Source organism: Silurus meridionalis, chromosome 16 (assembly GCF_014805685.1).
Source record: "Silurus meridionalis isolate SWU-2019-XX chromosome 16, ASM1480568v1, whole genome shotgun sequence".
In the NCBI taxonomy this organism is placed as follows: domain Eukaryota; kingdom Metazoa; phylum Chordata; class Actinopteri; order Siluriformes; family Siluridae; genus Silurus; species Silurus meridionalis.
The window spans coordinates 3,821,524-3,848,016 of NC_060899.1; the positions used below are offsets into that span (position 1 = coordinate 3,821,524).

Consider the following 26,493-nt stretch of genomic DNA (forward strand, 5'->3'; position numbering starts at 1 on the left):
GTTTTATTTTGTTGTATTTATCTGCCACACCTTAAAGGCTGGTCCGTGAAAAATACATTAAACCGGTCCGTGGTGCAAAAAAGGTTGAGGACTTTATGTCACTTTATAAACGTGTAATAGTGTACAGTATTTGAGCGAATACATAGTTTAAAATGTTATTCCCAACGTTCCTGAACATTCGGTCCCGCTGCAGATTTCCCAGGAATTTCCCAGGAATCCGAAACTTGCTGTTAGTTAGGTTCCAAATGAGAGAGCATTAAGGGCCTCACTCAAGGGCCCAACAGTGGCAGCTTGGCACTGCTGGGGCTTCAACCTCCAACTTTCTGATCAGTAACAAAAAGCCCTAAACATCATAATGACTTTTTAAAAAAACACAGGTATATAGTATCAGTATACCGGTACCGATACCGGTTTTGAAAGTACATGGTATCGGGGCCTCCCCCAGCCATAGCTGCAGTATTCTCCGAATCCGCACGGGGGCGCGGAAACGCGCACAGGCGTTTCTTCCGCCGCGACAACCGGAAGTTGCGTCATAAGCACAATGGCCGCCGGTCTGTTGATATGTATGAGCTAGTGCGGAAAAGCCTTTGTTTGGTTCCGTGTAAGAGGAGCGAAGTGCAGCCGTTTTTACTCCTCTCCTGACACCGAGACACTCTTTCCACTGAGTAGAAATATCTCTGCAGAGAAAAACTCGCTTTCCAAGTAAGTGGCGGATTTTCTGCCGGCGCCGTGAGCCTTCTCTGTGATCTGTTAATAAGCAGCAGGATGGGACGCGTTATAACACAAACGAGCGGTTTATAACAACCTTCATTGGAATAGGAAGTGAAATAAGAGCGTTCTGTTTGTCTCTATTACGACATGGTAAAGAACACATTCATATCGAGCGGAAAATATCGTACACCTGATAGGAACCAAATACAGCAGTGAAATCATAGTTTGGGTGGAGAAAAAGCCTGGATTCAGAACATCAGAACCACCAAGAGATCCAAAACGTTATGTAATTAGCTGGAGAAGACCCAAATCAGGCCGGAATATAATAATGATATATTATAGTATGTCTTCTGCATCACTATAAGATAAGCAAAAACGTGTGTATGGACCACCTGACCATCACACTGATGTTCTTGTTGGACATCACTTTCTGGTCCATTTAGTGTCCCTTTGCTCTTGTAATACACTCCACATTACTGGGACTCACAAAGCCATTGTTAAATGCTGTTATAATTCCCTCAATTTTCCTGGGAATTCTGCATTATTATAAAATAAGAAAAGGAATACACAGAATGGACAAAAGTGTAAGGACAACCTGACTGTCACACACGTGTACGTCACGCTGTGGACCATTTAGTCTTTCGTTGCTCTTGTAATACATATCTACTGGGATCTACTGGGATTCCTGCATCTCTATAAGATAAGCAAAGCCCACTGAATGGACCACCCGACTCATGTTTTTGTTGTACATCACTAATCTGTTTGAATCTATCTTCGCTTTAATAACTTCTAGGCTTTCTCCAGATTTTGGAGTGTGGGTATTTGTGTTTATTCAAGAGAGAAGTGGTAGCTGGGAAGGTCAAATCCCACAACCGCCAAACGTTACACAAGGTGCAGTCGAGGTCCCGATACAACCCAAAGGTTTCAGGGTTGGAGTTCTTCCATGCCAACCTCAATCTTCTATGCGTCTTAGTTCCAGAATATGGAAATGATAATGCTACAGCATACAGGCATCCGATAGTATAGTATTTTTTTTTTTCCAAGTTTGTGGATCCACAGAGTGGTGGTGTTCATGCTGACTCGTTCAGGTCGTATCTCAGGTTCATCAGATGCAAAGCAGAGATCTGTTTGCTGCATGCATGTTTTGTTTTTTTGCATGGACACAGATCAGGAATGACATTACGACCACCTGCCTAATATTGTGTTGGTCCCCCTTTTTGCTGTCAAAACCCCACGTGCATCAGCGAGCCTCGGCCGCCTGTGACCCCGTCGCCGGTTCACCAATGTTCCTTCCTTGGAACACTTTTGATAGATTCTGACCACTGCAGACCAGGAACATCCCACAAGAGCTGCAGTTTTGGAGACGCTCTGACCCAGACGTCTAGACATTTCGTCAAACTCGCTCAAATCCATACGCTCGCCCATTTTTCCTGCTTCTAACACGTCGACTTTGAGAGAAAAAAATCTCACTTGCTGCCTAATAAATAAATCCACCCACTAACAGGAGCCATGATGAAGAGATAATGTTCTAATGTCATAATGTAACGCCTGATCATTTTTTTTCAAAAATCTTGTCATCATTCAAACCACATCAGACTCGGTCTGTATTGGTGAATTCCTGATTCTGATTGGTCGGAAGCCGTGTTAGTTCTGGCTGCAAGGTTTATATTAACTTTACCATTTCTATACAACAGAGTCATGTGCTTTTTGAACATCTTATTCCACATATAGTCCTCATGAGCTGTTATAATGGTCTCCATTCTTCTGGGATGATGAGACACAGTCAACATTACATAGGCGTTGAAGGCGTTACATTTTCTCTTCGCTTGAACTAGGAGACCCACACCTGTTCCAGCTTGACAATGCTTCTGTGCACCAAGCAAATCCATGAAGATATGCTTTACTTGGGTTGAAGTGGAAGATGTTGATTGGCCTGCTATAGAGCTCTGACCTCAGCTCTATTGAACGTCTTTCTGGGATAAATTGGAATGCTGACTGAACCCCAGACCTACATCATTACTTGACTTTACTAACACCCTTTGCTGCAGAATGACCTCCAAGATCTAATGGAACAGTCTTCCCAGAAGAGTGGAGGTTATTCTAACAGCAAATGGTGGATTCTATTTAAATCTCATGCTCACACATTTGTCCGTAGCACGTATAACAATGTGCGATATGTTTTTCATTCAGGCTCCATCGGAACGTGACATGTATTTGTAAAACCCACACCGTCCAAAGAGGCCTCATGGAACCGAGCAACGATGTGGCGCTGGACATCATCATCACAAACGTGGTTTCCGTCTTCAGGACCAGGTGTCATTTAAACCTGCGCACTATCGGCCTGGAGGGTAACAACGTCATCTACAGACCAGAAGTCGGGGTGCGTTACGATCCTAAGAGTGCAAGTCGTGCAAACCGAGATCAGAGAGCGGGGATTAGGAAATGTGAGATTTATATCACTGCACTGTTGAATTCTGGCATTTGATTGGTTTTAAAAGAGTTCAGACCTGCCAGATTGTATGCAGTGCAACAAATACGGTTAAAAAACATCTAATTACAAAAAAATAAATAAATAAATTCAGGTGATAGTTGGTATCTGGTCTATTGGTCAGATAGAAGCACTGTTTGGATGCCCCGCCCCTTTTATATTTTTTCTTAGTAAAAATTTCAGCTCGCATTCTTATGTTTGATTTGAATATATTTCACATCTCTGAAATACCCACATTGAATTTCCTTCAGTTCAAAAAATAGTTTGGCCCAAAAAAAAAAAGATAATCTGATGATACTTTAATAATTATAAGAAAAGCACCTGCACTGCAGTTTCGACCTTAAAATGTGTGTATGGATATATTTATACATTTTGAACGTTGCTGTTTGTTGTGTCCTTCCAGAAAGTACTGATGAAGCTCCGCAAACCTCGCATCACTGCCTCCATCTGGTCATCAGGGAAAATCATTTGCACAGGAGCAACAAGGTCATAATGACAGAATGCTCTTTCAGTCTTTTACCCGTTTCTATCCATTCCGATCGCTAAGTGCACTAACAGAGGCTTCATGTCCGCTCTCAATCTTTCTTTCTGCAGTGAAGACGAGGCTAAACTGGGTGCTAGGAGGTTAGCCCGCTGTCTCCAGAAGATAGGATTCAAGGTTGGACTTTTGATTGGTAGCCTATATATAAATAAATAAATAAATATATATATTAGTGCTGTAACAGTACACAAAAGGCATGTTTTGGTACGTGGGGAAGAAATGCAAAACAAAATTGCTTGTCGTTTTTTTTTTTGTTTGTTATTAATAATATTTGGCAACCTCAACAACTCGCACAATCAGCATTTTTATAAAAGGTTTCAAAGCGAACGCTTGTGGTGCACCGCTCCACTGCTCCATTAGAACTAATGGCAAGGGGTTCAAAACAAGCTTACACTGTTTATAAACAAATCTCCTAGTTCAAACAATTTCCTGTTTCCCTGTGCCACCATGTATGTATAGATACATATAATGTTTGTTGAAATGTGTGTATATATATAGATAGAGAGAGATAGAAGATAAGTTGATTGATGGATGTGTGTTTGTGCTCCCTTGCAGGTCAGGTTTTCAGATTTTAAGGTTGTAAACGTCCTGGCCGTGTGCTCCATGCCATTTCAGATCCGTCTTATCGAGTTCACAAAAAACAACCGTCCCATAGCCAGGTACCTCCTTCATTCTCTCTTCCTTTTAACTGATACTAGTGATGGTACAGCTGCAGTAGATTTACCTCCAACCGTTTAGATTCAGCCATTTAAAGCAGTCCAAAATCCATTCGCGTACAATTTTGGAAATTCAACACAGCTTGAAGTTTGCCGCTCGAAGCGCTGCTGTATGTCTCAGGATTTCAGAAGAAATCTGATAGGTCTGTTGTGTACTAACACGAACACATGGTTGTCACGTGTGCAAGATATGCAAGCATCTGCAGTGCACGTGGGCCAGTGTGAACGCCAAAATCCGAAGCTATGACGTTAAGTTTGGTTATAGCAAGACAAAATAAAATACGAACACAGACCTGAGCATTGACGGCTTAAAGGAGCTCTTTGACAATTGAATAGTACTTGTAATTTAAAGTATGTTTTGCGCAGAAGAGCAACAGCACCCTCTGGTGGTGACATGGCTCCAGGAAGCACAGGACAAAGCGACCTGATTTCCAGGTTTAGGAATATTCAGGAATGTAGATGTGCTTCAGATTAGAGTTGGATTTGACAGATGCCGATAGACAGTTCGGATCGTACTTGCCGATAACCAATTAATCAACCGATATAGTTTTTCTAATTGATACTTGACAAAGAGCAAACACTCCATGCGATGTAGTACCTACACTTTATTACAAAAATTAACAGTACCGAATGATGAGTGTGCTTATGGAAATAAATACGGATATATGAATGAAAGAAAATAATTGTATTATTAATAAATTAATTGATATAATATAGTGCTCTCCGTGCAGCACGTGTCGTCACTGATTCGCCTCTAGTGGCCGCTTTTGTAATTGCAGCGGACTATACGCTGGAAATCTTTCGGTCTACTTTACTACATATATGATCTGAAGTATCTGAGATATGACTTCAGATCATATCTCAGATACATATATGCTAAGTTTCTGTTCTATGTATGCATAATCTTCCAAAAGTGAGTACACCCTCCCATTTCAGCAGTCATTTTATTACATCTTCCTAAGAAAAAATACTATAGAAATAAAACTAGGATATATTTTAGAGTAGTCAATGCGCAGCTTGTAAAGAGGTACAGATTTACTGTACTCAATAACTAAATGTACAGTCACAGCTCACAATAATGAGTAAACCCTAAGTGATAACAGCTGTACCTCGTGTAACCAGGCAAACCCACACGCCCTCAGAGAGTACCATGCGGTGCCATAGATCACTGGGGGTGTACTCACTTTTGTTGCCAGACAATAACAGCTGTATGTTGAGTTTTTGAGGACAGTAAATCTGTACTGATACACAAGCTGCACGTTGACTCCCCTAAAATATATATATCCACGTTCTTATTTCTGTCTTATTTTCCTTTGAGAAGATTTGCTGAAATGTGAGGGGTGTACTTACTTTTGTGAGATACTGGGCGGAGTCAAGTTATGCCCAAGCTATGTTTGAAACCTACTCTATTTATTATTCACGTATGGGTTTGTGTGTGTGTGTGTGTTTAATTTATTTATTTTTTGGTCCTTCAGCTACGAGCCTGAGCTCCATCCAGCTGCTACGTACAGAATTAAACCCCTCAGAGCCACAGTGCAAGTGTTCTCCACAGGCAACATCACAGTCACAGGTACACACTGTTTATTATTATTGTTATTATTATTATTATTATTATTGTTATTATTATTATTATTATTGAGAAATTTCCCCACTATGGGACGAATAAAGGTTTATCTTATTGTATCTTATCTTATTATTGTTATTATTGTTATTATTATTATTGAGAAATTTCCCCACTATGGGACGAATAAAGGTTTATCTTATTGTATCTTATCTTATTATTGTTATTATTATAATACACATAGTTGTGGTGACACCAAATGTTTTCCTTTTTCTGCCTGATGCACATCTGAAAAGATGAATAATGTGTTTTGATCCAAAATAAAAAAAATTTTGTATTAACTCAAAATCGATCATTTTTGATTGTGTAGAAATGCCCTTGATCATTTGTCCTTTGATGTCTTTGATCCTCTCCCTCTCTTCCCAGGACCAAACGTTCAGACTGTTGCGTCAGCAGTGGAACAGATTTATCCTCTACTGTTCGAGTGTCGGAAAAAAATGGCATAAAACACCCACCCCAACACACAGAGTCTGGGGGGAAAAACCTTAAGAAGCACCTTATAAGAGAACGTGTTTTAAAACTTTAAACTGTCGGCCTCCTCGGCGTGTAGTAACCGAACCTTTTAATAATCAAACCTTATTTTAGTGCATGGACACCAAAGTCGATGAAAAGCTGTTGCTCTTCCTTCTGAAACGTCAGAGTTTTATAGAAAACTGAAGCTGGCTTTAGTAAGAGCAACACCGAGGACGGACGTTAAAACGAGAGCAGGCGCGGCTGAGCAGGATGTAACGTGATACTGACCTGCTGCACTTCTGTCGAACAAGAACGCTGGTTTACAAGGTTCGCGCGGCAGTACGCAGCTCACGTGTTTATGTAATATGTTCCCATTTTGTATTTTATATTAAAGGAGATAATAATCCTCGTGCTGTGACTCGTCTCTTTGTTCCACTGTGCGTGAACTTGGACGCCAGTGCACGGATTAAAATTAGGTGTATGACCACGTAAGAAATGTATTATCAGTCGATAAGGTTTTATTAGCCGCAGCCACTGCTTGCTGCTCAGTGTGAGTAGGGTGGGTGTGGAAGCGAGATCCTGTGGCTCGTTCGCCGACAATCGTCATGCACGAGTTGCTGAATGGTTTCCAGATTTTCAGGGGTCATGAAGGTCTTCCTGATCTCTCGACGTTTTCCAGGGATGTTCTTCCATTCTTGAACGACTCGTCGCAGCATCGCCGCATGTCGTGTCAAACGTCTCTGTGGCACATTTGGCCAGTTTCACCCCAAATTTCACGTTTGTTCTACCTCGCTGTCCGCAGACGTGGTAACGCGTGTGGACACAATAGCACCAGTTTTTGATTCCATCTCCTAGGTAGAACATTTTGACCGTGACTTAAATATGAAACGATTTTGTAATGCAGTTTCTTAGAAAACACAAGTGCAGCCAGTGTGTGAGATAAAAACAGACAGCTGGAGGAGAGCCTCAAGCAGGAAGCCTTAACTACACAGAGCCTTAACTACTAAGTTACCACGATCAATGTCTCGTTCTTCAGTATGTTCATTGAGATTATTTTGTATATTTGCAGTTCATTAAAAATCTGCTTTCCTCATTATTACGACATCATACTAGACCTTTTTTCACCTTTAAGATTCTATAACGTCCAACAAAATGCAAATGAAAAAACAGGGATTTAAAAAAAGATCTATAAAATTCATAATAGAGGATGTAGACTTTTTTTTATATCCGCTGTACCGGCAGTAATCTAATTTTTGTCCCATGAGTAAGAAATACAGGAACCTGTGCTGAGACACAAAATGAACTTCCTGTTGCCTCACTGCAGTTGATTATTTTTCTCTATCAAACCCCAGAGTGTTTTATTCCCCTTACACCACAGCAGTCTTCCAACACTAATGAGAACAACTTCAAAAAATTTGTTTAATGTTGTGTGTTTATTAGGGGTTTCACGATACACAAAATTCACGGTTCGGTACGTACCTCGGATTTGAAGTCATGGTTTGATTTTGGTACGTTTGGGGGTGGGGGTGGGTGGGTTTTAGTAACGCAGTTTATTATTATTAACATTTGTGAACATCGACAATTGACATTTTTAAAACAATTTTAAATATAATGTCTGATTGGTTAAATAACAACTGTAGTTTCTTTTTTATACCCCTGGCATTGTTGTGTATGTTTTCAAGTTTAATATTAATAATAAAAAATGTAAAAAAGGTGACACTGCACAAAGTGCGAGGCAGAGACTAAACAAACCCGCAGTCGGTCACTTGAGTTCCCGATCGTGAGATCAGATTTTAACTTTTTCCCCATGTACACCGCACCAAAAGTCCCGTACTTAAACGCTCTGAAACGAACACGCGTACCGCTACACGCCTAGTGTTAATCGTTGTACTTATCGCCTGTTATCACTTGCTTTACAACTTGTTCCCTCACATAACTGCCAGCACTGGCACTAGAGTCTCCTTCCAAAAACGTTCGATATGCGCAAGGAGCGTCTGCTGGACACGCCCCTGTGAACGAGCTGTTACCGTAGAAACGATCTCATAGATAATGTGTAATATTAATCGGCACCTTGCGACCAATCAGATTGGAGAACGCTGCTGGGGCATTCCGAGAAACATGATTGTTTTGATTTGAGAGTTGTTTTTTCTCAGTACCATAGCACTTGTACATAAAATCCTACCGTAATAAAAAATTTGAATTAGTTAATAACTGATGCACAACGAATAAACACATTAAACAAGATATTCATCAAGATGCTTCGCCGTTGCCGAAAATCAGCGCTGACGATGAGTAACAAAAGAGTTCTATCGAACAGGTCCTTTATTTCAGTTCCCTGCAATATTTACTTATTATATATAATACATCATACACACAAAAGTATTGGGACACCTGACTTTTCCAGCCATGTGTGCTTCTGCTTTGTCCCCGACCTGTTATCTCAAATTTGGATTCCTCCTACATGGGTTGGAGAGGAACATCTCCTGCTATAGAGCACTGACCCCAACCCTACTGAACACCTTCAGGATAAATGTGAACGCTGACTGCACCCCAGGCCTCCTCACCTGATTTTACCAACACACAAATCTCCATAAACACCCTCCAAAATCTTCTCAGAAGAGTGGGGGTGATTATAACAGCAAATGGGGACTAAATGTGGACTTCAAAAAGCACATACATATTATGGTCAGATGTCCACAAACTTTTGTCCATACAGCATATATTAAAGACGTCACAGTCGTTATGAGACCATGACACATACTGATTAGGCGTAATGTTCAGCAGGAATACTATAAATGGTACCAACTGCTGAGGGAATTCAGACATGTTCCAGGATGAATTACGGATGATGTAAAACCAGGTGTAAAAAAAAAATCAATTAGCAAAACCTGAAAGCATACTCGCATACAAAATACAAATTCATTAAACTTTTTTGTTTTTTTAAATCTATTCAGATGATATTTTTTTCCCTTCGTTTTCAAATCAAAAATGTTCTTTAAGTTTTATAAAGACTTCACAGATTTGGCCATGACTGCGTTTCAGAATGCATGGCAGTACACGTGGACAGCCGTTTTACTGACCATGAGATCTACCTTTAATATCAGGATAGGCTCAGCCTCCTCACTACTACAGGCATTTCTAGTCCTAATCAGGTCGTCACTGGGTGACGAAACACACCCTTCTTCGTGCTCCTTCATTATCTCTGTTGGCTTGGGATCAGACTACTGACAGGGACTTCTCTTCTTGTCTCAGGTCAGTTTTGGGCTTCTTTCGCCATCGCTGGCACAACAGCGTGCTGTCGAGGTGGTTCCTGTGGAAATATCCGAGCGAGACATGATTGAAAGACGCAAAGCTTGAGGGAATAATGTCTCAATGGGGTTTGATTGGCTTTTTGAATATGTCAAGAAAGTTAGTTCCTGTTGTCGATTACATTATACGAGGGGCGTTGAAGTCAAACCGGATCTTTCAGTGGTACAGGTATATAAATGGATGCTAGCGCAGAAGTAAGTGGCTAGTGCATCTTATCACTGATAGGTGGCGCACGTGTCGTGGGCCGGTCTAGAGACCGTTAAAGTTGTTATTCCATCATTCTTTCACTAACAAGTGGAGACCTGATTAAACTCCGATTGTGTGGGTGGGGCTTAGCAGGGGTGCCTGGGTTAGTGTTTAGTCTTGTTGGTCCTCCCCTTGGACTTTTGGTTCTATAAAGGGGATCTCACGATTTTACTATCATTAAGTAAAAGATGATGCAATCTGTGTAACGTGTGTGAGAAAGTGTGAGTGTGTTTCCTCACTTCATGGCAAGCTCTTTGGAGATCTGCTCCAGGGATCGGCCCCTCGTCTCCGGTACGAACACGATCACGAATATGAGCAGCACGAAGCTCATAGCGCTGTATGAGAAGATGACGGTGGGGAGGCCGGCCTTCTCTGCGAACGAGTCACAAACACACTTTACTTATATTTTCTCGAATCATACAAACAGCACAACACTTGCAAAATCTGCACTTTGGGGTTGAAACTATTCAGGTAAAAACCAGTATAATATATTGTGATCAACAACTCATAATGTAGGAAACAGCGGCCAATCGTTCACAATCGATTAAATGAATGTACAAAAGCATTCGCAATTTGTTCAATACATGATGTGGTAGTTCTGAGAATTTCATTTCTGATCTGAGAAACGTTTCAAAGCAACTGAGAAAAATGTGTGACTGGCTTGACACATGATATTAAACACACTAAAAATGGGAAGTAGGTCATGGAAAGCCCTGCCTCTTCACTGAACTTTTAAAGCCATGTGATCAGTCATTACCTCGATTAATAGTATTGTATCAACATGTAGATTTTGATATATAGTCCATTCAGCAAGTTGAAAGGTTTCACATGTACATGCTTCCAAGTGTTTGGACTCTGGATCCCTGGAGGGTTCTTCCCCTCTATGCTGTTTGTTTGGGCAGGTGTGAACGAAATGAACACGAGTGCCAAAAGAACACATACAGAGATAAATAGGTTATGAAGTTGGAATGTATAAGTTCGTCTCTAATGAGTGAGCCAGTGGTGCTGTTAAAGGGAAAAAACTCGCTGAGACCTTAAAAGGAACCAGACTCAAAAGGTAAATCTTCCTCTCTGTCGAGTTAAACATGCTCCTGAAGTACCACCAACCAATCAGAGAGCAATCTGTGGGTTCCACATGAACAACCTAAAGATCCATAAAGTTACTGAGCAACTCAAGAACTATGAAATTTGGACTGTAGTTACATGTACAGTGCTACAATGGCTCAGGACCGCAGTTTGCATGAATGATTCTGCATTGAAGCACCTATCACTCATCAGTTCACCTCAACAGTGATGGAACTGTAATGAATGGACATCCGGTAATGAGCATGGGTTTCCTTTTAAGGCTGGTTCTTCTCAAGGTTCCATCTCAGCTTTGGTGTTTCACCTCTGTCCACCAATTTAAGTTTTTATTTAAGGTTTTACGACAAGCGCGTATGCGATGAGTAACATCAGTAGGCTATAAAATTGTCAACAGTCTCCTACACTGACTCAGGACTACTTTTCGCTTCTGATCATCATCACTGTACCCCACAACATCGTATATCTGCTACAAATGGACATTCGGTGCAACCCAGATGAGGATGGGTTCCCTCTTGAGTCTGTTTCCTCTCAAGGTTTCTTCCTTATGCCATCTCTGGGAGTTTTTCCTCACCACAGCTCATCAAGGACAAACTTACTTATAAAGAACATATTTACTTTTAATCACCACATTATCTGTGTGAAGCTGCTTTGAGACATTGTTCATTGTTAAAAGCGCAATACAAATAAAAATTAATTGAATTGAATATAAATTATGGTCTATTACTGCATTGATGCCTAATTGTCCTTGTCCCCATCACGATGCATCATAGAAGCGATACATTTCAACACACCTACCGCTTTTATCTCTGTACAGCTGCTCTGATACACTGTTTGTTGTTAAACGCACTCAATTCAGTTAAATTTTTATTTTGTAAAGGGGACGTGTTCTCATCTGGGTGCCACTAAATGTCTATTCATTACAGTTCCACCATTGTTAAAGTGTACTGTTCAGTGATAGGCTCTTAAATGCAGACCTGTTTATGCAAGCTGCAGTCATGATTTATTGTAGTAGACTGTTGATATTAATTACAGTCCAAAATACACGGTATGAAGAAGAAACCCTGAGAGGATCCAGACCTAAAAGTGAACCCATCCCCATCTGGGTGGCACCGAATATCCATTCACAATCCAATCCCGACTCATAAGTGTGTATTTATTTGTGTGTGTGTGTGTGTGTGTGTGTGTGTGTGTGTTGGGAAGGTAAGCTTAAAGCTCACCAATGATCTGAGAATCAGTTTTTTTTCTGATTGTAGATGTAACTTTGATTTTAATATGCACTGTCACCATTATGTGTATCTGCTTTCCTGACGTCTACCGATCGAGAAAACTGACACCGGTAACAGCTCCGTAAACATCCAGAGTCCTCTCTACTTCATTGAGCAAGTTCCTGGAACTTCTGGCTTGCGACAAGAATTCTGCTTGTGACATGAAACGCCTGATACGGCAGGCATAGGAACTGTACATCCTGTCCCTGACCAACCTCCGCTAATTCTACTCACTCCTGCTGTGTCATCATTGTACAAATGCTCAAAACACTTCAAGGTCATTAGGGTGGCGTAGTTAGTCATGGTGTAGGATCGATCTATCTATCTATCTATCTATCTATCTATCTATCTATCTATCTATCTATCTATCTATCTATCTATCTATCTATCTATCTATCTATCTATCTATCTATCTATCAGGGCTGGCCAATTTTTTTATTTTATAATTAATTCGAATTTATGTTTTAAGACGATTTCATACTTTCTTAAATCGAGGTATCACGATTTTAACACAAAAGCTTGCATAGACACTTCCATCAAAACACTCCATAATAAAGTTTTCCTGTCATTTTTACCACAGGACTTGGTGGATTTGTGTTATCAAACTGTGAAATATTCAAAACCTGTGATCTTCGTCTTCGGACAGGAATTAATAAAGGACGAACTGAGAGAAAAATATAAGTGATGACTGACTAAAGTAGACATAATCATACATAATCTCTAGCATCTCTGTCATGTAAAGTCTTTCAAGAGAAAATACATTATGAACAAAACATGAACTCAACCTTTGGACCTATAAACGCTTTTTTTTCTTTTTTGCTGACACCATTTATGATTAGCCAACCATCATTATCATCACCCAGCAGTCATTAAATGATAACAGAAAATATGATAATTTTTGCTTTTTAATGCATGTTAATACTAATTCACTTAAGTTACGCAAAGGACTAGATAATGTTATACCCAGAATCCTGAATATTATTCAGAAAAAAACCCTCAAAAAATGTTATTATCATCATCATCATGTGGCTCTAATAACACTGGACCTATTAATAATCTCTGAAAATAATGAATAACTGACTAAGCAAATCTTATAATCAGTTTCAAATAGTTTCTAAGCAACAGAAATAATGAATTGCTTTGCGGAGTTAATTAATCTCCTAATTAATACAAACAAGTGCCACAGTGGGAAAAAAACAGTATTTGTGATGCATTGATTACAAATTAAGCACTTTATTTCCCTTTCGCTTTATTGTAACAGATACACTTCTATCTGATCTACCATTTATAAAACACAGCAGTTTCTACAGAATGATGGATGGTCTGGAAATTCTGTTGCCCTGGTTTGCATCATGTATATTGAGATTTTTTCCCCCTTTAAGCCGTTAACAGGATAAAGAAAAGAACTGAATTAACTGAATTGTCCTGCTATAGCTTGTATATACTCCTAGTATATATTCATAATCAGGGTTTCTGCAGGTTTTACAAAGACTTATATAAGACCTTTTTAAAACCATTAAGAATGAAATTTAAGACCTGTATTATAAATACTTTTTTTTAAGCTAAGTATCGCTAAACTTGCACTTCTCCACAGTTAAAAAAATTATCTTTTTGCGATTGTAGTAGAGACCTGACGCAAGATTTGATTGGTGAATCCACTCATGTGTGTGCGTATTGCGGGAGAACAAAATTATTCGGGGGTCTCCCGCAAAATGGTCTTCAAAATATAAAATAATGATCAATTACTGAAAAGAAATAAACTGTTACGTATCTACTGCAGAAAAGCAACAAAGGCAACTAAAATAAAATAAAACCATTTCATCATTTTATGTTCATCATTTATGCAAAACACAAATATAACGTTTTGTGTTTCCTTTTTTGCGGGACAAAATGATTATGATATATTATAGAGCGGGACTGCGAAATCTGTCCCCGCACACGTCTCTAGTTTGTGGTACAATCCAAGACAAATTTGCATCATAAACGGAAAGCTGATTGGCTGTTGCATGCTGGTCTCATTTGCAGTCATAATGCAGCTATTATATTTGGACTAGCTAAAGAAAAAACACCACCACGGAAACTAAGAAACAAACAAAAACATTCTAAAGTGCTGTGGGAGCATTAGAGTGAGCATTAGCGTTGGCGTTACATGGACATTCTAAAATTATTTGCCTGTTTAAAATGATTTAGGTCCTAGAACAGCAAATGTAACACTTTTTAAGGCCTAAAATTAAGATTTTAAAATTTTAGACTTTTTCCTTGCAGTCTTAAAAAGTATAAAAAAGTGTAAAATTAAAAAAATCGAAATCTTTTGATTTTACATTTAAAAATCTTTACATTTAAATTACAAAATTTAGATTTAGATTAATTTAAAAATATAAATTTAAAAATGTGGATTTTTTCCTCGATTTTTTAATTAATCTAAATCTAAATTTTGTAATTATAGATTTTTTTTATGTAAAAATCTTGAAATCTAAAATTAAAATAATTCAGATTTTTTAATTTTAGACTTCTTTTAAATCCTTTTTATGACTGAAAGGAAACAATATCATAACAATATCATTAATAATAGTTTCTACAAATCTAATGGAGATTAAACATTAGTCATATTGCCATAAGTAATACATGCACTATATGGACAAAAGTATTGGGATGCCTGACTTTTCCCAGTCATATCTGGTTCTTCCCCAAACTGTTACCACAAAAATGAGACCCAGAAATATTTAAGTATGACAACACCCCTGTGCACAAAGCAAACTCCATGAAAGTATGCTTTACATGGGTTGGAGTGGAAGATCTCCTGTTATAGACCCTTTTGAACACCTTTCGGATGAAGGGGTGCAGTCAGCGTTCACAGAGGTCTCCTAAAATCATCTACTTCGGTACCTGACTTTACTAACGCCCTTGTTCTTGAATCAACCCAAATCTCCACAAACACATTTCAAATTCTTGTGGAACATTTTCCCAGAAGAGCAGGTGTTATTATAACAACAAGCAGAGACTGTGGAATGGGATGTTCAAAAAGCACATGCAAATGTTATGGTTAGGTGTTCACAAACATTTGTCCATACAGTGTACGTGTCCAGGATTATTCAAGTATTTTTCTTTTACATTTGGGTCCGTTTCATATTAAAAGCTTGTAACAAACTCTTCTTTTAGATAGTAGTAAAGATTAAAGCGTACCACCCAAAAACACAAACAAAACCAGCACCTCTCTACCTCACAGCACTTATCTCACTATATTCTCTCCCCAAAGAGAATTTATACTGATGGTATGATGGTTAGTCTGGCTCCCAAATAGCCAGTATCAGTAGATATTTCTTGACATCTATAAATACAATTTGCAAAATGAAGTTAAAGTCTAACTTTGATTTACAAAGCAGGCTTTGTAATTGTTGTGTAACTTAAAGCAAGGCTTTAACTTGTAACTCAGAACAAATTCATTGTAATGCCACTGGATTGGTCTGAGGAATCATCTGAGCCGGTCGTTGGAATATGTTGCTTTCACTGCACCATACATACCATTGATAAAACGCATATAAATGCTGCTTGTCACACTGCCACTGTTTCTGCATGACCAGTTTTTTTGCACGAACATTTCTCGTGCTGAATCAGCGTGATATATTAAGGAGATCACACAGGTTCATATTTGACTGTAATTCCTATTTGTAGATAATGTGGCTTGCCTGTGAGCGTGAAGAAGGTCATTGATATGAGCAGGTTCATGGCCCAGTTAAAGGCAGAGACAACCGACACGGCTTTTCCTCTGATCCCGGTGGGGAAGATCTCACTCAAAACCACATAGACCACTGAAATAAATAAAAAAAATAATTTAAATAATTCAATTATTGGGTTTTGTATATCAGTAGTTGCTCAGCAACAACATTAAGGTCTGATTACGGTCAAAAAAATAATTTCTAATTAATATCTAAATCATGATTGGTGGGTAAATTAAACAAATAATTAGGCTATGTTAATATGTAAAGGTCGGGCAATTGTGGATTTTACTGGTACCGATACCTAGGTTGGATCGTACTTGCCGATGACCAATTAATCAACGGATAGTTTTTAAAATGGATTCTGGATAATAAAAAATAAAAAAAAATAAAAAAACATAACCCTCCATGTACTGATCTTTATTACAAAAAAATAAACAGTAACAAATCGTTAAAATATGGTAAAAGACATAAAAAGTAATATATTCATTAATAAATATTAATATATTATTAATATAATAAATTATGAGCAATGAATAAAGCACTCTCTGTGCAGTCTCATGTGTAAAAATAAACAGTCAGTGATTTGCCTTTAGAGGTCAAAGTTTTAGTTTGAAAGCCAATCTTTATTATCAAATATAGATATGTAAAATACCTCCTTCATATCTCGCCATACTCCTTCATACATATATATATATATATATATATATATATATATATATATATATATATATATATATATATATATATATATATATATATATATAGTTAATACTTTTATTTATCTACTTCATTTTATTTCTTTTATGATTTTTTTTTTTTTAAGTTTTATATCCTTAAATTCTATTCCTTTGAACTTGAATGCTGGACAGCATTTCACTGGATGCTCACTGCATTTTACTGCACTGCATTTCACTGCATGTCGTACTCTGTATGTATGTGTATGTGATGAATTACATTTTAATTTGATTTGAATTTTGAATTAAAATACAACTTTCAAAATATGTCTCTGGCATTGTTCAGAGGGCCGTAGTTTGGGGACCCGTGTTATAGGCTGATATTTAATTATCTGGGCTTGATTTAGTAAAAACTAAGACTGAGAATAAATACTGGGGGGGGGGAAAGCTGGCTAATTACATGGATATATATATATATATATATATATATATATATATATATATATATATATATATATATATATATATATATATACAGTACAGACCAAAAGTTTGGACACACCTTCTCATTCAAAGAGTTTTTTTTTATTTTCATGACTATGAAAATTGTAGAGTCACACTGAAGGCATCAAGGGCTATTTGACCAAGAAGGAGAGTGATGGGGTGCTGCGCCAGATGACCTGGCCTCCACAGTCACCGGACCTGAACCCAATCGAGATGGTTTAGGGGTGAGCTGGACCGCAGAGTGAAGGCAAAAGGGCCAACAAGTGTCAAGCATCTCTCGAGGAACTCCTTCAAGACTGTTGGAAGACCATTTCAGGTGACTACCTCTTGAAGCTCATCAAGAGAATGCAAAGAGTGTGCAAAGCAGTAATCAAAGCAAAAGGTGGCTACTTTGAAAAACCTAGAATATGACATTTTTCAGTTGTTTCACACTTTTTTATGTATATAATTCCATATATAATTCCACGTGTTAATTTATAGTTTTGATGCCTTCAGTGTGAATCTACAATTTTCATAGTCATGAAAATAAAGAAAACTCTTTGAATGAGAAGGTGTGTCCAAATTTTTGGTCTGTACTGTATATTAGTTATGAAATTTCCCAGTAAGATTGCATTAGAGATGTTGGCTGGTGGGATGGTGGTCTCACTGTTCAGTAAAAGCTTAAATCTTTCTGTGCTTGCTTTAAATGTCAACAGCTAAAAACTTCATTCACGGGCTAATTCATACCTGTTTCATTCATTCCTACCTGTGGCATAATAGATTCATACCCATTTTATCATACCTGTTACCTGACTGACACTGCACCTTCCCTCCCTACCCTTCAGCTTGCAGGTGTTGAACCCATTAAATGGCTCCTTGTTACAATTTTGCTCCGCTGGGTGTATCCCAGGGATGGGGTCTAACAACCATTTTCTTAATCTTAAATCAGTTTAAACTCCAAAACAATACATTCAAACAGGAACTATCTAATCATCTGTATAGCATCTGGCATTTTGATATGGTCTTATCTTGTGCCAATTTAAAAACCATACTGTTAGAGAGTTCAGGTAAACAGTGGGGTGCTTGACTGCGTCGTCATGATGTGTCCTGGACACCTCGGTAATTCATTGAGAAATTAAAGCTAAACAAGCAAATCTTTTTATAATCTTATTTTTTATAGTGTGTTATTAGACTTACTTGGTCCCAGGCTGAATGAGAAAGCTGCCACATAAACAAGCAGACTGACCAGCGAGATCCATTTCAGGGAAGGAGGCACCTCATTTACTGACATGGATTCTAGTGAAATCTCAGATCTCGCTTTCCAAGAACCCTCCGCTGGTGTCACGGAGTTCGTTACAGCTGCTCTGTGATTCTCTGTGGCGTTCCAGGGCCCCTGAGTGTGTTTAAAAGGGTTTATTCGAAGACGAGAGTTATTGTGTTCTGAGAAAAAATCAGCATGATGTGTGTTTGTCCTAATGCCAGCATCATGTCTCTTCCACATCAGGGATTGATTTAGGAGGCCTGGGCTCTGGCACAAGCTGGCCATTTGTGTTTGGCTGTGTAGTGTTACGCCACCTAACGCAGCCGTCGAGAGCGTCATAACGACAGCACCTACACAAAGGAAAGCTTTGGGCCCGACCCGGTCCACTAATAAGACTGCTGGGATGGTACCGATCAGTTTAACCACCCCGAGGCCGGTGGAGGCAAGCGTAGCAGCTTCGTTACTGTGGAATCCCACCCCGCGCAGTACCGTGGAGGCATAGGCCAGAAGGTTGGGCTGCCCCGTAGCCTGCTGGAGAAACACCAGTGCCATTCCCACAAACATCCTCCTTCGCATATTGGCACCAGATCGGAACAGATCCATGAAGCCCTGTTGGTGCTCAGCACCCAGAGCTGCCATGATTACCTTCAGCTCCTCCTCCACCGCTTCTGAGACGGTCCCCCGTAAACGAGCGAGAGTTTTTCGTGCCTCCGTCTGTCTGCGCCTGGTCAGGAGAAATCGCGGACTTTGGGGCAACACCGGCATGATGCACATCTGCAGGCATGCAGGCACCAGAACTCCGCTCAACGTGAATCTCCAACCGTCCACCATTCCTGCAAATGCCCAACTCAGCCCGAATCCCAGCAGGACCCCCAGGACCACCATCAGCTCGTAGACGCATACGCACCTCCCGCGCCAGGCAGCAGGCGCCACCTCCGCAATGTACAGGCAGGACGCCGTGCCCGAGAGTGCCACGGCCATTCCCACCAACACACGGCCCACCATCAGTGTCCAGAAGGAGGGAGCGCAAACGCTCAGCAGTGTGCCACATGCGCACAGCGCCGCCGTGAGGATGATGGAGAAACGGCGTCCGTAGCGGTCCACAACAGTGCCACCTACCACTGAGAGTAGGAATGCTCCGAGCAGCAGGGCACCCACGGCTTGTTCCTGCTGCGGGCACGAGAGCGCCAGTACTTCCCTGAGCTGGAGCAGCGCTCCAGAGATCAGTCCCATCTCATAGCCCAGCATGAGACCACTGAAGGAGGCCACAGACACAGCGCACACCACCAGCACTGCTCCACAGCCTGGACAGAGCACAGATAGACACGATGAGACACATTTGTGTCCACTACTGAATCCTCTAAGGAGAAACATAAACCATTCAATTTTATTAGAAACTGTGTCATGTATTTCAAAATATGTAATAACATCAAGGATACAAAATCCCTTTCCTAATCTTGGGGGGGTTCCTTTTAATGGCAGGTGTGTGCTCAGTTATCTGTACAATTTGGACTTCTGTTTGGAAGGTTGTGAGTTTAACTCCTAGGATCACCAACCCACCAATGTAGGGCCCCTAAGCAAGACTTGTATACTTAACTGTTTCTCCCAAATGCCATAAATGTCAAAAGAAATAGCCATTATTAAATGGAAATAAAAATTAGGCAAAACTGGAAACTTTCCATGGGAATTAACAGGAAAATATGGGAATTAATGGGAATAAACTGTGAATTCACAAAATTGCAGGTTAGCCTATAACAGGGAACAATTTTAGTTACATTTCTAAACTGCACAATAATTAATAGCTACCAGCACATTACTGCAGGGTTATTGAGGCCACGCCCACTACTTGAATTGTGCATATTCCTCTGTAATATAACACACATCATTCCTTGTATCCTGCACACATAATAAATGTCAAAAAATGTCTATCCTGGTGAGTATTCAGGTAATTATATACGTATAACATACATTTATAATTGTAAAAACAAATGCACTGAGCAGACATTTAGGTAGATGATAAGAATAAATGGGGTATATAAAATGAATTCTAAAATTCCTAGAAATTCTTGGTTAAGTTTCCAACTGAGAATAATATCTAAAATTTCCCCAGAACTAGTTCCCATGGATATTTTCTAAAAAGTTTTCAGAAATGTACTGAAAATGTTCCACCTCTTCACAACCCTTTTCAAAATATCAAATTATGACATATGGTAAAATATTTGGATTTCCAACGTATCGACAATTACATATAAAAGTTATTTGTATCTACGGGGATTATGGAAACTAGAGGTCGACAGATAAATGATTTCACCGATGCCGGTAGCTGGGTTGTGTTAATCTGAATATATAAATTATGCAAGTGTATTAATCTGGCCGCACAATTGTTTATGGCCTTCTCTTTTTCTAAAACGCTGACTCATCGAATCGGAGCAGAACATACTAATCACTTGTCTGCTAGGTACTTTGATAAACCCCTCTATCTCCAGGCAACAGTAGCATGTTGGCATTTCTGACCCAGACACCAGCAGGTGGTTTGGGTTTCTACGAAATCATCATCGGACGAGCTGCTCCTCAATGACAGCACTCGCGATCATGAGAACGTGTTCGGCAGCTTGTGTTTGGTTACTCGTTCGTGCGTGAATGGCGAATAATAAATGCATGCAAATAAACAACAAAAAATTCTGATTGCTGGTGACTGAGGGAATTCCTTTTTACAGAATGCAAGTGACCTCACCTACATCAGTACCTGACTTTACTAACACCTCTGTGGCTGAATGAGCACATACAAATCCTATGGTCTGGGGTCCCCACAATTTTTGTCCATTCAGTTCATCTACTTGGAATTTGTGTGTGTAAATTCAGATTTATCATAACCCTGGGACCCCTTTCTAAACCTCACAAAAAAGACAAATATGAGTCTATGCATCTATTAATAGCCACCTCGTGTTTAACAAACAAAATCATGTCTACTTCATACAAAAAAAAAACGTTATCATTAAAATATCCAGTGTTCCATGCATATACAATATACTATCTACTATCCTCCACTCTTCCTTGCTCCTGATCCTGGCATGTTCGTCACTTGCACAATGCTTAGATTTGTTCACAGCAATAGATTCTTTTAGCGTTTCAACAAACTGACATTTTTGCTATTTCAAATATGTCCAACCTGAGAGATTATCTTTTCTATATCCTCCTGTCAGCTCTATGATTTAAACTACAATGCTAACAGACTTACAGAAATATTTGTTTTGCTCGAGGTGTGTCTGAGAAAGAACAGTCATGTGTGTTCAGTGTTTGTACAAGTTAAGAAAAACTGTGAAACACTTCTACTAAAGTTTTCTAGCTTCATATATATATATATATATATATATATATATATATATATATATATATATATATATATATATATATATATACACACACAGTAATCCCCTGCTTTACCGCGGTTTGAATCTGGCGCCCACGGTTTATCGCGGAATTGCATTTGTCACATAACTAATTTGTTTGTAGATGTAGAGGGAATTGTTTTTATGGAGTTTTATGTTGAAATAATGAAATCTATTAATAAAAAATATAATTATTAATTATGAAATGAAGTGAAATGTTAATACAGTACAGTACCGTATACATAAAATAGCATTTTTGAGTGGCGCCCGTTTATTGTGGTTTTTCGTTTATCTCAGGCGGTTTTGGAACGTAACCTCCGCTATAAACGGGGGATTACTGTATATGCATATATGTTTATGTATATATATATATATATATATATATATATATATATATATATATATATATATATACACACACACACACAGAGATGGTCCCCCAGTTACGATGGTTCGACTTACGTTTCATCTTACAAAATTTTACAAATATTTTAGGTTAAATTGTCTTGCATTTTATACAGTACGGTACTGTAAATTGCTCTGTTTTGCTATATGATGTACTGTAATTTGTTCAACTATTAACAAATGACAGTATACTACCCCATACTGATCACTGTTCTTTAGGACTCCTGGTTTGGTAAAGCCACATCATTATTGTTAGTCAGGGATTTATACCACATCACGTTGGAATTCTCGACTCTGAATGGTCAGATGGTGTTTATTTTCTCTAACAGCATCTCCAGCAATAGTTCCACTACTGCTTCCTCTTTATAGGAATGGATCGGTTGACCTGCTGATTTGTGTCACGAACGTAATTCAATGTCAAATGTATTTACTTAATATAAGAAACAAGTGTTTGTCCTCCTGAGACCAAAATATCCTCTATTAGCAACACTGATATTGCATTTCAGACCGTGCAATTTCTTTGACTATCCATGTGCTATTGAGTCTAGGGTTGCAGTTGTCTAATCAGCTTCTATAATATCTATTAATATAAAAATTAACTATAGTAATTTTTTATCAAAGTTTGACATGACAGTTCATATAATGGGCTTGAAATGGCGTCATTCCAAAGTTAATAATGGTACATGTTTGTCTAACATGACATATTTGAACAGATGGATTGGATTTAAAAAAACGAACAAACATGTCACCAGACTAAAAAATAAATAAATCCCCCCGTAAAACCTGCTTTCAGCTGTTCACTCTAAATAAAAAAAAAAACATACCTGTGTGTGCAGGTGCAGCTTTCTCAGTGTGTGTGTGCACATCTTGAGCATGTAGATCCGCCTGGTCCGGGTGGTCAGAGGTCATTCTGTTGGTCTCAGCCGTAAGATCCATGATCTCCCACCAGGCTGATGCAGCTGCGGGGTATAGAGAAAAAAATAGTGCAGGGAGATTTTTGAAGAAATCTTGATCTTTGGGATCATAGAAATATTTGTTCTGTGTGTTTATGCATCAGGAAAGTTTACTCCTAAGCTGAAATGTTGCTAAAGATCCCATTAAGCCCTCTCCTCCACCTTGTTCTTCTACTTTCAGACTGAAACTAAATGAAGAGCAGTTTCGAAATCAGCAAAACAAAGCCTAAAGAGAAACCCAATTATTCATGTTTTTGGCATGTAAACAACGAACGATGGGGCAGAACTTGTCACGCAGGACTTACAAACAAAAAAATTGCTTTGGATTGCAAGGAATTTTTAAAGCGACACCTATATATGTGTCATGAAGTCCCATCTCTGTGGTTTGTACTGAGCTCGCTTGTGCAAATTCCTATTGCGTTCATTTGCATCTCTTTAGTCTCTAATTTATGTCAGGCAGCATAGACAGAAAGAATTAACTCTCTAAGAATTTACAAAGAGCCACCATTGTTTCCTCTACAGTCACTAACATTATTGTGAACCGCACGCTGTCATCTCATATGCGTTGCATTAACGCAATCAACAAGGGGTTCTATATCGCAACAATGCACATTCAGACTTATTCGAGAAATATTATCATTCGCATTTGTACAGACCTTGCACAAACCGTACAGTTAATATCTTTATAAAGAATAAAGATGAGTCTGAATCTGATTCTGGTGTAACAGAGCGTTTCCTGTCCATATGACAATATACTTTTGTATCTCAATATACTCATCATCATCATTAAAACTAATCCTGCTGTCCAGGAAACTAATCGTGTCCAAATACACCTGAAGTCTGAAAACTTGAGGTTTTTTTGGGGGTTGTTATTGTTACATTATTCATCTATGCATCAATGTTACCTGGAAAGAGTGCACATAGTGAAAGTTGAATGCATTACAGAATGCAATGCAGATTTTTATTTTTTTAAAGCAACACACACACACACACACACACACACACACACACACACACACACACTGGACAAATCTACCAAGGTCAATTCAGCTTGATTAGACTTTGTAGACTTGTTGAAGTGCAAAGCAGGCCAACTGTAGCAAGCACAAGTGTTGGCAAGATTTTTGACTGGTTGAAGAAAGAAAGTGAATCAAGTGCGGGTACAATGTGAACACAACCGCCGTTAAAGGAATTGGAACAAATTCAATAAAAAAGAAAAGAAGAAAAAAAGAAAGAAAGAAAATAACTTACATGTTTGGACCCTTTTAGGATACTTTCCTCCTTTGCTGCTTAGGAAATCATTGCTGTAGCCCGGACCCTTCTTCCTTCCTTCCAGATTTAATGCCTTCCACTTCTGCTCGGTTCCAGGACACGCTCCTAAATGGCTCCGTCCACAATCCGCATACTTCCTTACTACATAGTATGGCTAACTAGTGCGCCTCAAAGCACTCCCCTTACTACCCTCAGACTATCGCATAATACTATTTAGTGCGTTAGTATACGGCATGATCGGTCGCCATGACGACCAGTCGCGACAGGACCTCTATTTTCGGTTGCCTCGATGTGTACTATGTAGTAGGCAAGTACGGATCGCCAAGTGTTTTTTTGTTGTTGTTGTAGCCCCGCCCACTCCAGCACGCGCAGAAAAATAGCCGACTCCAAGTTAGGAGCTCGCGCACCGACACCGGGGTTGCCATGTTGAATCACGCTACACTTTTACCTCAGGCCTCTACACTAGTAGCGGGCCTAGATGTGTATTTCACACCTAGGCTTTCAGTGTTGTCCACCGAATTCAATCCACCGCATAATACCGTTTATTACGACGCCCACGGCTTTCGATATTATAGAAAAATGCAGCATAACAGAGTCTCTCTTACACCCTGATCACACTGTATAGTGTCTTTAAACATTTATAAAACAAAAAGATACTTAACCATACTTATTTCGCTCTCCTTGTCATCCCACTTCTTTTCTACTTTCTCCCCATCTTTGTTTTTTGGGAGGGTGGTATCTCAGTGGGTCAAACTCTGGTTTAGTGATCGATAGGTTTGGAGTTCAAGCCCTGGTGTCACCAAGTTGTGGCCCCTGAGCAAGGCTCTTAAACCTCTGTGCTCCAGGGGTGCTTAATCATGGCCGACCCTGTGCTCCTACCCACAGGTTATAAACCACCTTTCTTCTTCCGCTCTGTCGAGTTACACATGCTCCTGAGGTACCAGTGACCAAAAATCGTTTCTTTTTTTCATTCTCCCTGATTTATTCTGATGCCCTTCCTCTGGATGGAGATCCCTTTAATCAGATACCCCTCTGTCCAGCTAAGGGTGGGTCCGCATCAACAGCCTTAAGATCCATGAAGTCACTAAGCAACTCAAGACACTTGAGAATAAATTCTGACTGTAATTATTATCACCAGTCTGCTACAATGGCTCAGGACCACAGGTTGCATTTAGGTGTCTATCACTGATCAGTGCACTTCAACAATGGTGGAACTGTAACAAATGGACATTCAATGATGAGGATGGGTTCCTTTTTTGAGTCAGGTTCCTCTCAAGGTTTCTTCCATCTCAGGGAGTTTTTTTCTTGCCACAGTCACCAGTCAGACTCGCTCATTAGAGAAAACTTACAATTATAAGGAACACATTTATAGGCATTAATTTTATACATTCTTTTATACAACTTTATAACGTCTTTACTTCTGTAAAGCTGCTTGGAGACAATTTCTATTGTTAAAAAGCGCTATAGAAATTACAATGAATTAAAATAGATTCAATTCAATTTCCACTGTAGACAACAATTCCTGCCTACATCATCGATAGCACAAGCCTCAATGTTAACCTTATAAAAATGACCCCCTGTGCATTTTTGTGCATTTTTTCTTTGCATTATGTTTTTTCTGGGGATTTAAAATGAAGGCAAATTGTGTGTTTTTGTACAAATCCCACAGGAAAGAACACCTAACAGTATAAATAAACAAAAAGCTTGACAACTGTTTTGAAATGTTTTGGCCAACCTTTCCTCACGATGTCCAGTTTTTACTCAAAAGTCCATCTTGTAAATGTCCTTATAAGTATATTTCTTCTCCTCTGTCAGCCATTGTTGAATAAAAAAACACAAATTAAATCAACACAAATTTATTTGAGCTTGTGCACTTTGCAGCAGATGTGGGTTGGAGCTCTGAC

The 26,493-nt window shown here is 39.1% G+C and overlaps 2 protein-coding genes across 2 annotated transcripts; one reads left to right on the top strand and one right to left on the bottom strand.

Moving 5' to 3' along the window:
- The first annotated feature begins 523 nt into the window (after nt 1–523).
- tbpl1 (TBP-like 1) lies at nt 524–6,936 on the top strand. Its single transcript, XM_046869597.1, has 7 exons — nt 524–702; nt 2,902–3,091; nt 3,603–3,685; nt 3,794–3,857; nt 4,296–4,399; nt 5,932–6,026; nt 6,444–6,936. Exons 2-7 carry the CDS (start codon nt 2,957–2,959, stop codon nt 6,521–6,523), a joined length of 561 nt encoding a protein of 186 aa, XP_046725553.1. The 5' UTR covers nt 524–702; nt 2,902–2,956; the 3' UTR covers nt 6,524–6,936.
- Nucleotides 6,937–9,562: 2,626 nt separating this feature from the next.
- slc2a12 (solute carrier family 2 member 12) lies at nt 9,563–24,896 on the bottom strand. The gene is made up of 6 exons (XM_046869596.1): nt 24,569–24,896; nt 23,189–23,323; nt 18,507–19,874; nt 16,120–16,242; nt 10,325–10,457; nt 9,563–9,840 (listed from the first exon to the last, which is right to left on the bottom strand). The coding sequence occupies exons 2-6, from the start codon at nt 23,298–23,300 to the stop codon at nt 9,747–9,749; spliced, it is 1,830 nt and encodes a 609-aa protein (XP_046725552.1). The 5' UTR covers nt 23,301–23,323; nt 24,569–24,896; the 3' UTR covers nt 9,563–9,746.
- Nucleotides 24,897–26,493: the final 1,597 nt, after the last annotated feature.